The 17,210-nt window shown below is 59.5% G+C and overlaps 1 protein-coding gene across 1 annotated transcript in view; it reads right to left on the bottom strand.

The window, feature by feature from the left end:
* Positions 1–17,210, bottom strand: part of LOC123770248 (uncharacterized) — a 327,397-nt gene that overhangs the window by 51,339 nt on the left and 258,848 nt on the right. The window contains exon 32 of the mRNA XM_069339624.1: positions 7,651–7,741. Coding sequence (XP_069195725.1) covers positions 7,651–7,741 — 91 coding nt within the window. The remainder of the gene's footprint in view (positions 1–7,650; positions 7,742–17,210) is intronic.

Below are 17,210 nucleotides of genomic sequence, written 5' to 3'. Positions count from 1 at the left end.
TTGTTATGACTAAATGACATTGACATATGTCATAACAATGTCATATGTTATGACATTGTTACGGTCCCCACTGGCGTTTTGGGCCGGGTCGGAGACGGCTGTGTTCTAGTGTCTGTCGACTGTTCCCACGGGACATTGCCTATAATGATTGTAATAACGGCCCGTGAACTGCTTGAGAAAAGAGACAAATCAGTGGAAGAGTAAGAAGGGAAAGAAAGGGAATTATCAAGAGAAAGCGCCAAGCCATTAGACTATATAGGAATTGGAAGGGGTCAGGATAAGAATTTGGGTTGGGACGGGGGGCTGGAATGGTGCCCAACCACTTGGACGGTCGGGGATTGAACGCCGATCTGCATGAAGCGAGACCGTCGCTCTACCGTCCAGCCCAAGTGGTTAGGAGGAAAGAGTAAGAAGGGATCGTGCAGCGTGGTACACCTGTAGCAGCGTTGGGAGGGTTGGGGCCAGGCTGGGGAAGGCATACCTGCGGGCCCCCACACCTGGTCTGTCCTACGGGAGGACGGGGTCGAGGTGTACCTACAAGAGGACACCTGCATTTGTAGCCCACATGTAGAGTCAGAGCAGGTGTTGGCGACGACAGCCAGGAGAGTGTGCAGCACCCAGGTGGAGGACGCACCACTCCCGCCCCAAATGTGCTGAGGGAACCCAGCCGCAGGTCCCCATACACAGTGGTGAGGTGATGTCTTCTACTCAGCTCAGTGTCCGTCATTTACAGTGCTTAATAATTTGACATTTATTAGTAACGGGGACGTCTGACACATGACAGGTGAGAGGAAGAGACAGGGACGTGTGACACATGACAGGTGAGAGGAAGAGACAGGGACGTGTGACACATGACAGGTGAGAGGAAGTGACAGGGGCGTGTGACACATGACAGGTGAGAGGAAGTGACAGGGGCGTGTGACACATGACAGGTGAGAGGAAGTGACAGGGGCGTGTGACACATGACAGGTGAGAGGAAGTGACAGGGACGTGTGACACATGACAGGTGAGAGGAAGTGACAGGGGCGTGTGACACATGACAGGTTAGAGGAAGTGACAGGGGCGTGTGACACATGACAGGTGAGAGGAAGAGACAGGGGGTCAACACAGGAGGTCAACACAGGAGGTCAACACAGGGGTCAACACAGGGGGTCAACACAGGGGGGTCAACACAGGGGGTCAACACAGGGGGTCAACACATGGGGTCAACACAGGGGTCAACACAGGGGGTCAACACAGGGGGGTCAACACAGGGGGTCAACACAAGGGGTCAACACAGGGGGTCAACACAGGGGGTCAACACATGGGGTCAACACAAGGGGTCAACACAGGGGGTCAACACAGGGGGTCAACACAGGGGGGGTCAACACAGGGGGGTCAACACAGGAGGGGTCAACACAGGAGGTCAACACAGGGGGTGTCAACACAGGGGGTCAACACAGGGGGGGTCAACACAGGGGGTCAATACAAGGGGGGTCAACACAGGGGGGGTCAACACAGGTGGGGGGTTCAACACAGGGGGTCAACACAGGGGGTGTCAACACAGGGGGTCAACACAGGGGAGGTCAACACAGGGGGTCAACACAGGGGGTCAACAGAGGGGGGTCAACACAGGGGGTCAACACAGGGGGTGTCAACACAGGGGGTCAACACAGGGGGGTCAACACAGGGGGTCAATACAAGGGGGGTCAACACAGGGGGGTCAACACAGGGGGGGGGTCAACACAGGGGGTCAACACAGGGGGTGTCAACACAGGGGGTCAACACAGGGGAGGTCAACACAGGGTGTCAACACAGGGGGGGTCAACACAGGGGGGTCAACACAGGGGGTCAACACAGGGGGTCAACACAAGGGGTCAACACAGGGGGTCAACACAGGGGGTCAACACAGGGGGGTCAACACAGGAGGGGTCAACACAGGGGGTCAACACAGGGGGTGTCAACACAGGGGGTCAACACAGGGGGGGTCAACACAGGGGGTCAATACAAGGGGGGTCGACACAGGGGGGGTCAAACAGGGGGGGTCAACACAGGGGGTCAACACAGGGGGTGTCAACACAGGGGGTCAACACAGGGGAGGTCAACACAGGGGGTCAACACAGGGAGGGTCAACACAGGGGGTCAACACAGGGGGTGTCAACACAGGGGGTCAACACAGGGTGGGTCAACACAGGGTTGTTACACCACACTCACTGTACCATACAGCCTGTAGGGTCAACACAGGGGGGGTAAACACAGGGGGTCAACACAGGGGGTCAACACAGGGGGGTCAACACAGGGGGTCAACACAGGGGGTCAACACAGGGTGGGTCAACACAGGGTTGTTACACCACACTCACTGTACCATACAGCCAGGGAGGGTCAACACAGGGGGTCAACACAGGGGGTGTCAACACAGGGGGTCAACACAGGGTGGGTCAACACAGGGTTGTTACACCACACTCACTGTACCATACAGCCTGTAGGGTCAACACAGGGGGGGTAAACACAGGGGGTCAACACAGGGGGTCAACACAGGGGGTCAACACAGGGGGGTCAACACAGGGGGTCAACACAGGGGGTGTCAACACAGGGGGTCAACACAGGGGGGGTCAACACAGGGGGGGTCAACACAGGGGGTCAACACAGGGGGGAGCAACACAGGGGGGTCAACACAAGGGGTCAACACAGGGGGTCAACACAGGGTGTCAACACAGGGGGGGTCAACACAGGGGGGGTCAACACAGGGGGTCAACACAGGGGGGGGGTCAACACAGGGGGGTCAACACAGGGGGGTCAACACAGGGGGTCAACACAGGGGGTCAACACAGGTCAACACAGGGGGTCAACACAGGGGGTCAACACAGGGGGGGTCAATACAGGGGGGTCAAAACAGGGGGTCAACACAGGGGGGTCAACACAGGGGGTCAACACAGGCTGGTCAACACAGGGGGTCAACACAGGGGGTCAACACAGGGGGTCAACACAGGGGGGGTCAACACAGGGGGTCAACACAGGGGGGTCAACACAGGGGGGGGTCAACACAGGGGGGGTCAACACAGGGGGGTCAACACAGGGGGGTGAACACAGGGGGTCAACATAGGGGGTCAACACAGGGGGGTCAACTCAGGGGGTCAACACAGGGGGTCAACATTGGGGGTCAACACAGGGGGGTCAACACAGGGGGTCAACACAGGGGGGTCAACACAGGGAGGATCAACACAGGGGGGGTCAACACAGGGGGGGTCAACACTGGGGGTCAACACAGGGGGTCAACACAGCGGGACAACACAGGGGGTCAACACAGGGGGTGTCAACACAGGGGGTCAACACAGGGGGTCAACACAGGGGGTCAACACAGGGGATCAACACAGGGGGGTCAACACAATGGGTCAACACAGGGGGTCAACACAGGGGGTGTCAACACAAGGGGGTCAACACAGGGGGGGTCAACACTGGGGGTCAACACAGGGGGTCAACACAGGGGGTGTCAACACAGGGGGTCAACACAGGGGGTCAAGACAGGGGATCAACACAGGGGGGTCAACACAAGGGGTCAACACAGGGGGTCAACACAGGGGGTGTCAACACAGGGGGGTCAACACAGGGGGGGTCAACACAGGGGGGGGTCAACACAGGGGGGGTCAACACAGGGGTTCAACACAGGGGGTCAACACAGGGGGGACAACACAGGGGGTCAACACAGGGGGGTCAACACAGGGGGTCAACACAGGGGGTCAACACAGGGGATCAACACCAGGGGTTCAACACAGGGGGTCAACACAGGGGGGTCAACACAGGGGGTCAACACAGGGGGTCAACACAGGGGGTCAAAACAAGGGGTCAACACAGGGGGTCAACACAGGGGGTCAACACAGGGGGTCACCACAGGGGGGTCAACACAAGGGGTCAACACAGGGGTCAACACAGGGGGTCAACACAGGGGGTCAACACAAGGGGTCAACACAAGGAGTCAACACAGGGGGGTCAACACAGGGGGGGTCAACACAGGGGGTCAACACAGGGGGTCAACACAGGGGGTCAACACAAGGGGTCAACACAAGGGGTCAGCACAGGGGGTCAACACAGGGGGTGTCAACACAGGGGGTGTCAACACAAGGTGGGTCAACACAGGGGGTCAACACAAGGGGTCAACACAGGGGATCAACACAGGGGGTCAACACAGGGGGTCAACACAGGGAATCAACACAGAGGGGGGTCAACACAGGGGGTCAACACAGGGGGTCAACACAGGGGGTCAACACAAGGGGTCAACACAAGGGGTCAACACAGGGGGGTCAACACAGGGGGTCAACACAGGGGGTTACCACAGGGGGGTCAACACAAGGGGTCAACACAGGGGGTCAACACAAGGGGTCAACACAAGAGGTCAACACAGGGGGTCAACACAGGGGTCAACACAAGGGGTCAACACAAGGGGTCAACACAGGGGGTCAACACAGGGGGTGTGAACACAGGGGGGTCAACACAGGGGGTCAACACAAGGGGTCAACACAGGGGGGGTCAACACAGGGGGTCAACACAGCGGGTTACCACAGGGGGGTCAACACATGGGGTCAACACAGGGGGTCAACACAAGGGGTCAACACGGGATCAACACAGGGGGTGTCAACACAGGGGGTGTCAACACAGGGGGTCAATACAAGGGGGGTCGACACAGGGGGGGTCAAACAGGGGGGGTCAACACAGGGGGTCAACACAGGGGGTGTCAACACAGGGGGTCAACACAGGGGAGGTCAACACAGGGGGTCAACACAGGGAGGGTCAACACAGGGGGTCAACACAGGGGGTGTCAACACAGGGGGTCAACACAGGGTGGGTCAACACAGGGTTGTTACACCACACTCACTGTACCATACAGCCTGTAGGGTCAACACAGGGGGGGTAAACACAGGGGGTCAACACAGGGGGTCAACACAGGGGGGTCAACACAGGGGGTCAACACAGGGGGTCAACACAGGGTGGGTCAACACAGGGTTGTTACACCACACTCACTGTACCATACAGCCAGGGAGGGTCAACACAGGGGGTCAACACAGGGGGTGTCAACACAGGGGGTCAACACAGGGTGGGTCAACACAGGGTTGTTACACCACACTCACTGTACCATACAGCCTGTAGGGTCAACACAGGGGGGGTAAACACAGGGGGTCAACACAGGGGGTCAACACAGGGGGTCAACACAGGGGGGTCAACACAGGGGGTCAACACAGGGGGTGTCAACACAGGGGGTCAACACAGGGGGGGTCAACACAGGGGGGGTCAACACAGGGGGGAGCAACACAGGGGGGTCAACACAAGGGGTCAACACAGGGGGTCAACACAGGGTGTCAACACAGGGGGGGTCAACACAGGGGGGGTCAACACAGGGGGTCAACACAGGGGGGGGTCAACACAGGGGGGTCAACACAGGGGGGTCAACACAGGGGGTCAACACAGGGGGTCAACACAGGTCAACACAGGGGGTCAACACAGGGGGTCAACACAGGGGGGGTCAATACAGGGGGGTCAAAACAGGGGGTCAACACAGGGGGGTCAACACAGGGGGTCAACACAGGCTGGTCAACACAGGGGGTCAACACAGGGGGTCAACACAGGGGGTCAACACAGGGGGGTCAACACAGGGGGGTCAACACAGGGGGGGTCAACACAGGGGGGTCAACACAGGGGGGTGAACACAGGGGGTCAACATAGGGGGTCAACACAGGGGGGTCAACTCAGGGGGTCAACACAGGGGGTCAACATAGGGGGTCAACACAGGGGGGTCAACACAGGGGGTCAACACAGGGGGGTCAACACAGGGAGGATCAACACAGGGGGGGTCAACACAGGGGGGGTCAACACTGGGGGTCAACACAGGGGGTCAACACAGCGGGACAACACAGGGGGTCAACACAGGGGGTGTCAACACAGGGGGTCAACACAGGGGGTCAACACAGGGGGTCAACACAGGGGATCAACACAGGGGGGTCAACACAATGGGTCAACACAGGGGGTCAACACAGGGGGTGTCAACACAAGGGGGTCAACACAGGGGGGGTCAACACTGGGGGTCAACACAGGGGGTCAACACAGGGGGTGTCAACACAGGGGGTCAACACAGGGGGTCAAGACAGGGGATCAACACAGGGGGGTCAACACAAGGGGTCAACACAGGGGGTCAACACAGGGGGTGTCAACACAGGGGGGTCAACACAGGGGGGGTCAACACAGGGGGGGGTCAACACAGGGGGGGTCAACACAGGGGTTCAACACAGGGGGTCAACACAGGGGGGACAACACAGGGGGTCAACACAGGGGGGTCAACACAGGGGGTCAACACAGGGGGTCAACACAGGGGATCAACACCAGGGGTTCAACACAGGGGGTCAACACAGGGGGGTCAACACAGGGGGTCAACACAGGGGGTCAACACAGGGGGTCAACACAAGGGGTCAACACAGGGGGTCAACACAGGGGGTCAACACAGGGGGTCACCACAGGGGGGTCAACACAAGGGGTCAACACAGGGGTCAACACAGGGGGTCAACACAGGGGGTCAACACAAGGGGTCAACACAAGGAGTCAACACAGGGGGGTCAACACAGGGGGGGTCAACACAGGGGGTCAACACAGGGGGTCAACACAGGGGGTCAACACAAGGGGTCAACACAAGGGGTCAGCACAGGGGGTCAACACAGGGGGTGTCAACACAGGGGGTGTCAACACAAGGTGGGTCAACACAGGGGGTCAACACAAGGGGTCAACACAGGGGATCAACACAGGGGGTCAACACAGGGGGTCAACACAGGGAATCAACACAGGGGGGGTCAACACAGGGGGTCAACACAGGGGGTCAACACAGGGGGTCAACACAAGGGGTCAACACAAGGGGTCAACACAGGGGGGTCAACACAGGGGGTCAACACAGGGGGTTACCACAGGGGGGTCAACACAAGGGGTCAACACAGGGGGTCAACACAAGGGGTCAACACAAGAGGTCAACACAGGGGGTCAACACAGGGGTCAACACAAGGGGTCAACACAAGGGGTCAACACAGGGGGTCAACACAGGGGGTGTGAACACAGGGGGGTCAACACAGGGGGTCAACACAAGGGGTCAACACAGGGGGGGTCAACACAGGGGGTCAACACAGCGGGTTACCACAGGGGGGTCAACACATGGGGTCAACACAGGGGGTCAACACAAGGGGTCAACACGGGATCAACACAGGGGGTCAACACAAGGGGTCAACACAAGGGGTCAACACAGGGGATCAACACAGGGGGTCAACACAGGGGGTCAACACAGGGAATCAACACAGGGGGGGTCAACACAGGGGGTCAACACAGGGGGTCAACACAGGGGGTCAACACAGGGGGTCAACACAGGGGGTCAACACAAGGGGTCAACACAGGGGATCAACACAGGGGGTCAACACAGGGGGTCAACACAGGGAATCAACACAGGGGGGGTCAACACAGGGGGTCAACACAGGGGGTCAACACAGGGGGTCAACACAGGGGGTCAACACAGGGGGGGTCAACACAGGGGGTCAACACAGGGGGTCAACACAGGGGGTCAACACAGGGGGTGTGAACACAGGGGGGGTCAACACAGGGGGTCAACACAGGGGGTCAACAGAGGCCAGCAGGAGCCAGGGTCCTCACCTCCTGCACCTCGGCTGCCAGCTCCTCCGCCATCTGCTGGAGGAGGCTCCAACAGTGGCCGTCCAGGACACCGTGAAGTTCTCTTCCGTATCTGTGAAGAGGAAGGAGACCATCTCTGTTACACCACACACACTGTTCCATACACCCCGTACTGTTACACCACACACACTGTACCATACACCCCGTACTGTTACACCACACGCACTGTACCATACACCCCGTACTGTTACACCACACTCACTGTACCATACACCCCGTACTGTTACACCACACTCACTGTACCATACAGCCTGTACTGTTACACCACACACACTGTACCATACAGCCCGTACTGTTACACCACACACACTGTACCATACAGCCCGTACTGTTACACCACACACACTGTTCCATACACCCCGTACTGTTACACCACACTCACTGTACCATACACCCCGTACTGTTACACCACACACACTGTTCCATACACCCCGTACTGTTACACCACACACACTGTACCATACAGCCCGTACTGTTACACCACACTCACTGTACCATACAGCCTGTACTGTTACACCACACACACTATACCATACAGCCTGCACTGTTACACCACACTCATTGTACCATACACCCCGTACTGTTACACCACACTCACTGTACCATACAGCCTGTACTGTTACACCACACACACTATACCATACAGCCTGTACTGTTACACCACACTCACTGTACCATACAGCCTGTACTGTTACACCACACTCACTGTACCATACAGCCTGTACTGTTACACCACACACACTATACCATACAGCCTGTACTGTTACACCACACTCACTGTACCATACAGCCTGTACTGTTACACCACACACACTGTACCATACACCCTGTACTGTTACACCACACACACTATACCATACAGCCTGTACTGTTACACCACACTCACTGTACCATACAGCCCGTACTGTTACACCACACTCACTGTACCATACAGCCCGTACTGTTACACCATACACACTGTACCATACACCCTGTACTGTTACACCACACTCACTGTACCATACAGCCCGTACTGTTACACCACACTCACTGTACCATACACCCTGTACTGTTACACCACACTCACTGTACCATACAGCCCGTACTGTTACACCACACTCACTGTACCATACACCCCGTACTGTTACACCACACACACTGTACCATACACCCTGTACTGTTACACCACACTCACTGTACCATACACCCCGTACTGTTACACCACACACACTGTACCATACAGCCTGTACTGTTAAACCACACACACTGTACCATACAGCCTGTACTGTTACACCACACTCACTGTACCATACACCCCGTACTGTTACACCACACACACTGTACCATACACCCTGTACTGTTACACCACACTCACTGTACCATACAGCCCGTACTGTTACACCACACTCACTGTACCATACACCCTGTACTGTTACACCACACTCACTGTACCATACAGCCCGTACTGTTACACCACACTCACTGTACCATACACCCTGTACTGTTACACCACACTCACTGTACCATACAGCCCGTACTGTTACACCACACTCACTGTACCATACAGCCCGTACTGTTACACCACACTCACTGTACCATACACCCCGTACTGTTACACCACACTCACTGTACCATACAGCCCGTACTGTTACACCACACTCACTGTACCATACAGCCCGTACTGTTACACCACACTCACTGTACCATACACCCTGTACTGTTACACCACACTCACTGTACCATACAGCCCGTACTGTTACACCACACTCACTGTACCATACAGCCCGTACTGTTACACCACACTCACTGTACCATACACCCTGTACTGTTACACCACACTCACTGTACCATACAGCCCGTACTGTTACACCACACTCACTGTACCATACAGCCCGTACTGTTACACCACACTCACTGTACCATACACCCTGTACTGTTACACCACACTCACTGTACCATACAGCCCGTACTGTTACACCACACTCACTGTACCATACACCCCGTACTGTTACACCACACTCACTGTACCATACAGCCCGTACTGTTACACCACACTCACTGTACCATACAGCCCGTACTGTTACACCACACTCACTGTACCATACAGCCCGTACTGTTACACCACACACACTGTACCATACACCCTGTACTGTTACACCACACACACTGTACCATACAGCCCGTACTCTCAACTAATGCCACTCATTTTGTACCTTGTCGCTCCAACATACACTATAATGTTAATGATGAAGAGAAGCGGCCCACCGCTAACCACGTTTTCTATGCTTCTGTTGGCAAAGTTAGATGAAGGGCTTGGGTAGTACCTTCATAGTACCCCTTATTTTGTCCGTTGTGAATAAATCAAGAGGACGGGCTGGATAATCAGTAACAGGAAACAAATATTAAATATAAAAAAATAAATTGTAGAGCTGAGAAAAACATGAAAGTTGATGAGTCGAGGGTTAAAATTTCCTGAGGGCGAGGTAATGTTGGGTGTTAGAGGGAAACACAGCCGGAGGCCGGATTGGTGGTGGCGGGCAGCCAAGACTGTGACGGAGCCAGCTGTACTGTGAGGCTCCCAGTTACTAGCTAGTATGGAAGGCAGCCAAGACTGTGACGGAGCCAGCTGTACTGTGAGGCTCTCAGTTACTAGCTAGGGTGGAAGGCAGCCAAGACTGTAACAGAGCCAGCTGTAGTGTGAGGCTCTCAGTTACTAGCTAGGGTGGAAGGCAGCCAAGACTGTAACAGAGCCAGCTGTAGTGTGAGGCTCTCAGTTACTAGCTAGGGTGGAAGGCAGCCAAGACTGTGACGGAGCCAGCTGTACTGTGAGGCTCTCAGTTACTAGCTAGTGTGGAAAGAAGCCAAGACTGTGACGGAGCCAGCTGTACTGTGAGGCTCTCAGTTACTAGCTAGGGTGGAAGGCAGCCAAGACTGTAACAGAGCCAGCTGTAGTGTGAGGCTCTCAGTTACTAGCTAGGGTGGAAGGCAGCCAAGACTGTAACAGAGCCAGCTGTAGTGTGAGGCTCTCAGTTACTAGCTAGGGTGGAAGGCAGCCAAGACTGTGACGGAGCCAGCTGTACTGTGAGGCTCTCAGTTACTAGCTAGTGTGGAAAGAAGCCAAGACTGTGACGGAGCCAGCTGTACTGTGAGGCTCTCAGTTACTAGCTAGGCAGCCAAGACTAGTGGGGAGAGTTGGAGCTGGGAGGTGAGAGTTGGAGCTGGGAGGTGAGAGTGGGAGCTGGGAGGTGAGGGTGAGAGCTGGGAGGGGAGAGTGGGAGCTGGGAGGTGAGAGTGAGAGCTGGGAGGGGAGAGTGGGAGCTGGGAGGTGAGAGTGGGAGCTGGGAGGGGAGAGTGGGAGCTGGGAGGGGAGAGTGAATGCTAGGAGGGGAGAGTGGGAGCTGGGAGATGAGAATGGGAGCTGGGAGAAGAGAGTGGGAGCTGGGAGATGAGACTGGGAGCTGGGAGAAGAGAGTGGGAGCTAGGAGGTGAGAGTGAGAGCTGGGAGGTGAGAGTGGGAGCCGGGAGGGGAGAGTGAGAGCTGGGAGGGGAGAGTGGGAGCTGGGAGATGAGAGTGGGAGCTGGGAGAAGAGAATGGGAGCTGGGAGGTGAGAGTGGGAGCTGGGAGATGAGAGTGGGAGCTGGGAGAAGAGAGTGGGAGCTGGGAGGTGAGAGTGGGAGCTGGGAGATGAGAGTGGGAACTGGGAGAAGAGAGTGGGAGCTGGGAGGTGAGAGTGGGAGCTGGGAGAAGAGAGTGGGAGCTGGGAGGTGAGAGTGGGAGCTGGGAGATGAGAGTGGGAACTGGGAGAAGAGAGTGGGAGCTGGGAGGTGAGAGTGGGAGATGGCAGGTGAGAGTGGGAGCTGGGAGGTGAGAGTGAGAGCTGGGAGGTGAGAGGGAGAGCTGGGAGATGAGAGTGGGAGCTGGGAGGGGAGAGTGGGAGCTGGGAGGGGAGAGTGGGAGCTGGGAGGTGAGAGTGGGAGCTGGGAGGGGAGAGTGGGAGCTGGGAGGGGAGAGTGGGAGCTGGGAAGTGAGAGTGAGAGCTGGGAGGTGAGAGGGAGAGCTGGGAGATGAGAGTGGGAGCTGGGAGGGGAGAGTTGGAGCTGGGAGGGGAGAGTGGGAGCTGGGAGGGGAGAGTGGAAGCTGGGAGGTGAGAGTGGGAGCTGGGAGGTAAGAGTGGGAGCTGGGAGGTGAGAGTGGTAGCTGGGAGGGGAGAGTGGGAGCTGGGAGGTGAGAGTGGGAGCTGGGAGGTGAGAGTGGGAGCTGGGAGGGGAGAGTGGGAGCTGGGAGGTGAGAGTGGGAGCTGGGAGGGGAGAGTGGTAGCTGGGAGGTGAGAGTGGGAGCTGGGAGGGGAGAGTGGTACCTGGGAGGTGAGAGTGGGAGCTGGGAGGGGAGAGTGGGAGCTGGGAGGTGAGAGTGGGAGCTGGGAGGGGAGAGTGGTAGCTGGGAGGTGAGAGTGGTAGCTGGGAGGTGAGAGTGGGAGCTGGGAGGGGAGAGTGGTAGCTGGGAGGTGAGAGTGGGAGGGGAGAGTGGGAGCTGGGAGGGGAGAGAGGGAGCTGGGAGGTGAGAGTGGGAGCTGGGAGGTGAGAGTGGGAGCTTGGAGGTGAGAGTGAGAGCTGGGAGGTAAGAGTGGTAGCTGGGAGGGGAGAGTGGTAGCTGGGAGGTGAGAGTGGGAGGGGAGAGTGGGAGCTGGGAGGGGAGAGAGGGAGCTGGGAGGTGAGAGTGGGAGCTGGGAGGGGAGAGTGGGAGCTGGGAGGTGAGAGTGGGAGCTGGGAGGGGAGAGTGGGAGCTGGGAGGGGAGAGTGGGAGCTGGGAGGTGAGAGTGGGAGCTGGGAGAGGAGCAAGGGAGCTGGGAGGAGAGAGTGGGAGCTGGGAGGTGAGAGTGGGAGCTGGGAGGGGAGAGTGGGAGCTGGGAGGAGAGAGTGGGAGCTGGGAGGTGAGAGTGGGAGCTGGGAGGTGAGAGTGGGAGCTGGGAGGTGAGAGTGTGAGAGTGGGAGCTGGGAGGGGAGAGTGGGAGCTGGGAGGTGAGAGTGGGAGCTGGGAGGGGAGAGTGGGAGCTGGGAGGTGAGAGTGGGAGCTGGGAGGGGAGAAAGGGAGCTGGGAGGAGAGAGTGGGAGCTTGGTGGGGAGAGTGGTAGCTGGGTGGGGAGAGTGGGAGCTGGGAGGGTAGAGTGGGAGCTGGGAGGTGAGAGTGGAAGCTGGGAGGGGAGAGTGGTAGCTGGGAGGGGAGAGTGGTAGCTGGGAGGTGAGAGTGGGAGCTAGGAGGGGAGAGTGGGAGCTGGGAGGGGAGAGTGGGAGCTGGGAGGTGAGAGTGGTAGCTGGGAGGTGAGAGTGGGAGCTGGGAGGTGAGAGTGGTAGCTGGGAGGGGAGAGTGGTAGCTGGGAGGTGAGAGTTGGAGCTGGGAGGTGAGAGTGAGAGCTGGGAGGTGAGAGTGGGAGCTGGGAGGGGAGAGTGAGAGCTGGGAGGGGAGAGTGGGAGCTGGGAGGTGAGAGTGGGAGCTGGGAGGGGAGAGTGGTAGCTGGGAGGGGAGAGTGGGAGCTGGGAGGGGAGAGTGGGAGCTGGGAGGTGAGAGTGGGAGCTGGGAGGTGAGAGTGTAAGCTGGGAGGGGAGAGTGGTAGCTGGGAGGTGAGAGTGGGAGCTGGGAGGTGAGAGTGGGAGCTGGGAGGTGAGAGTGGGAGCTGGAAGGGGAGAGTGGTAGCTGGGAGGTGAGAGTGGGAGCTGGGAGGGGAGAGTGGGAGCTGGGAGGGGAGAGTGGTAGCTGGGAGGTGAGAGTGGGAGCTGGGAGGTGAGAGTGGGAGCTGGGAGGGGAGAGTGGGAGCTGGGAGGGGAGAGTGGGAGCTGGGAGGGGAGAGTGGTAGCTGGGAGGTGAGAGTGGGAGCTGGGAGGGGAGAGTGGGAGCTGGGAGGTGAGAGTGGGAGCTGGGAGTGGAGAGTGGTAGCTGGGAGGGGAGAGTGGGAGCTGGGAGGGGAGAGTGGGAGCTGGGAGGTGAGAGTGGGAGCTGGGAGGTGAGAGTGGGAGCTGGGGGGTGAGAGTGGGAGCTGGGAGGTGAGAGTGGGAGCTGGGAGGGGGGAGTGGTAGCTGGGAGGGGAGAGTGGGAGCTGGGAGGGGAGAGTGGGAGCTGGGAGGTGAGAGTGGGAGCTGGGAGGTGAGAGTGGGAGCTGGGAGGGGAGAGTGGTAGCTGGGAGGTGAGAGTGGGAGCTGGGAGGTGAGAGTGGGAGCTGGGAGGTGAGAGTGGGAGCTGGGAGGGGAGAGTGGTAGCTGGGAGGTGAGAGTGGGAGCTGGGAGGGGAGAGTGGGAGCTGGGAGGTAAGAGTGGTAGCTGGGAGGTGAGAGTGGGAGCTGGGAGGTGAGAGTGTGAGCTGGGAGGGGAGAGTGGTAGCTGGGAGGTGAGAGTGGGAGCTGGGAGGGGAGAGTGGGAGCTGGGAGGGGAGAGTGGTAGCTGGGAGGTGAGAGTGGGAGCTGGGAGGTGAGAGTGGGAGCTGGGAGGGGAGAGTGGGAGCTGGGAGGGGAGAGTGGGAGCTGGGAGGGGAGAGTGGTAGCTGGGAGGTGAGAGTGGGAGCTGGGAGGGGAGAGTGGGAGCTGGGAGGTGAGAGTGGGAGCTGGGAGGGAGAGTGGTAGCTGGGAGGGGAGAGTGGGAGCTGGGAGGGGAGAGTGGGAGCTGGGAGGTGAGAGTGGGAGCTGGGAGGTGAGAGTGGGAGCTGGGAGGTGAGAGTGGGAGCTGGGAGGTGAGAGTGGGAGCTGGGAGGTGAGAGTGGGAGCTGGGAGGTGAGAGTGGGAGCTGGGAGGTGAGAGTGGTAGCTGGGAGGGGAGAGTGGGAGCAGGGAGGTGAGAGTGGGAGCTGGGAGGTGAGAGTGGGAGCTGGGAGGGGAAAGTGGTAGCTGGGAGGGGAGAGTGGTAGCTGGGAGGTGAGAGTGGGAGCTGGGAGGGGAGAGTGGGAGCTGGGAGGGGAGAGTGAATGCTAGGAGGGGAGAGTGGGAGCTGGGAGATGAGAATGGGAGCTGGGAGAAGAGAGTGGGAGCTGGGAGATGAGACTGGGAGCTGGGAGAAGAGAGTGTGAGCTAGGAGGTGAGAGTGAGAGCTGGGAGGTGAGAGTGGGAGCCGGGAGGGGAGAGTGAGAGCTGGGAGGGGAGAGTGGGAGCTGGGAGATGAGAGTGGGAGCTGGGAGAAGAGAATGGGAGCTGGGAGGTGAGAGTGGGAGCTGGGAGATGAGAGTGGGAGCTGGGAGAAGAGAGTGGGAGCTGGGAGGTGAGAGTGGGAGCTGGGAGATGAGAGTGGGAACTGGGAGAAGAGAGTGGGAGCTGGGAGGTGAGAGTGGGAGATGGCAGGTGAGAGTGGGAGCTGGGAGGTGAGAGTGAGAGCTGGGAGGTGAGAGGGAGAGCTGGGAGATGAGAGTGGGAGCTGGGAGGGGAGAGTGGGAGCTGGGAGGGGAGAGTGGGAGCTGGGAGGTGAGAGTGAGAGCTGGGAGGTGAGAGGGAGAGCTGGGATATGAGAGTGGGAGCTGGGAGGGGAGAGTGGGAGCTGGGAGGGGAGAGTGGGAGCTGGGAGGTGAGAGTGAGAGCTGGGAGGTGAGAGGGAGAGCTGGGAGATGAGAGTGGGAGCTGGGAGGGGAGAGTTGGAGCTGGGAGGGGAGAGTGGGAGCTGGGAGGGGAGAGTGGGAGCTGGGAGGTGAGAGTGGGAGCTGGGAGGTGAGAGTGGGAGCTGGGAGGTGAGAGTGGGAGCTGGGAGGGGAGAGTGGGAGCTGGGAGGTGAGAGTGGGAGCTGGGAGGTGAGAGTGGTAGCTGGGAGGGGAGAGTGGGAGCTGGGAGGTGAGAGTGGGAGCTGGGAGGGGAGAGTGGTAGCTGGGAGGTGAGAGTGGGAGCTGGGAGGGGAGAGTGGTACCTGGGAGGTGAGAGTGGGAGCTGGGAGGGGAGAGTGGGAGCTGGGAGGTGAGAGTGGGAGCTGGGAGGGGAGAGTGGTAGCTGGGAGGTGAGAGTGGTAGCTGGGACGTGAGAGTGGGAGCTGGGAGGGGAGAGTGGTAGCTGGGAGGTGAGAGTGGGAGGGGAGAGTGGGAGCTGGGAGGGGAGAGAGGGAGCTGGGAGGTGAGAGTGGGAGCTGGGAGGTGAGAGTGGGAGCTTGGAGGTGAGAGTGAGAGCTGGGAGGTAAGAGTGGTAGCTGGGAGGGGAGAGTGGTAGCTGGGAGGTGAGAGTGGGAGGGGAGAGTGGGAGCTGGGAGGGGAGAGAGGGAGCTGGGAGGTGAGAGTGGGAGCTGGGAGGGGAGAGTGGGAGCTGGGAGGTGAGAGTGGGAGCTGGGAGGGGAGAGTGAGAGCTGGGAGGGGAGAGTGGGAGCTGGGAGGTGAGAGTGGGAGCTGGGAGAGGAGCAAGGGAGCTGGGAGGAGAGAGTGGGAGCTGGGAGGTGAGAGTGGGAGCTGGGAGGGGAGAGTGGGAGCTGGGAGGAGAGAGTGGGAGCTGGGAGGTGAGAGTGGGAGCTGGGAGGTGAGAGTGGGAGCTGGGAGGTGAGAGTGTGAGAGTGGGAGCTGGGAGGGGAGAGTGGGAGCTGGGAGGTGAGAGTGGGAGCTGGGAGGGGAGAGTGGGAGCTGGGAGGGGAGAGTGGGAGCTGGGAGGGGAGAAAGGGAGCTGGGAGGAGAGAGTGGGAGCTTGGTGGGGAGAGTGGTAGGTGGGTGGGGAGAGTGGGAGCTGGGAGGGGAGAGTGGGAGCTGGGAGGTGAGAGTGGAAGCTGGGAGGGGAGAGTGGTAGCTGGGAGGGGAGAGTGGTAGCTGGGAGGTGAGAGTGGGAGCTAGGAGGGGAGAGTGGGAGCTGGGAGGGGAGAGTGGGAGCTGGGAGGTGAGAGTGGTAGCTGGGAGGTGAGAGTGGGAGCTGGGAGGTGAGAGTGGTAGCTGGGAGGGGAGAGTGGTAGCTGGGAGGTGAGAGTTGGAGCTGGGAGGTGAGAGTGAGAGCTGGGAGGTGAGAGTGGGAGCTGGGAGGGGAGAGTGGGAGCTGGGAGGGGAGAGTGGGAGCTGGGAGGTGAGAGTGGGAGCTGGGAGGGGAGAGTGGTAGCTGGGAGGGGAGAGTGGGAGCTGGGAGGGGAGAGTGGGAGCTGGGAGGTGAGAGTGGGAGCTGGGAGGTGAGAGTGTAAGCTGGGAGGGGAGAGTGGTAGCTGGGAGGTGAGAGTGGGAGCTGGGAGGTGAGAGTGGGAGCTGGGAGGTGAGAGTGGGAGCTGGAAGGGGAGAGTGGTAGCTGGGAGGTGAGAGTGGGAGCTGGGAGGGGAGAGTGGGAGCTGGGAGGGGAGAGTGGTAGCTGGGAGGTGAGAGTGGGAGCTGGGAGGTGAGAGTGGGAGCTGGGAGGGGAGAGTGGGAGCTGGGAGGGGAGAGTGGGAGCTGGGAGGGGAGAGTGGTAGCTGGGAGGTGAGAGTGGGAGCTGGGAGGGGAGAGTGGGAGCTGGGAGGTGAGAGTGGGAGCTGGGAGTGGAGAGTGGTAGCTGGGAGGGGAGAGTGGGAGCTGGGAGGGGAGAGTGGGAGCTGGGAGGTGAGAGTGGGAGCTGGGAGGTGAGAGTGGGAGCTGGGGGGTGAGAGTGG

The sequence above is a fragment of the Procambarus clarkii genome, chromosome 42 (genome assembly GCF_040958095.1).
Source record: "Procambarus clarkii isolate CNS0578487 chromosome 42, FALCON_Pclarkii_2.0, whole genome shotgun sequence".
Lineage (NCBI taxonomy): Eukaryota > Metazoa > Arthropoda > Malacostraca > Decapoda > Cambaridae > Procambarus > Procambarus clarkii.
This window is presented reverse-complemented; position numbering and strand designations above follow the sequence as displayed.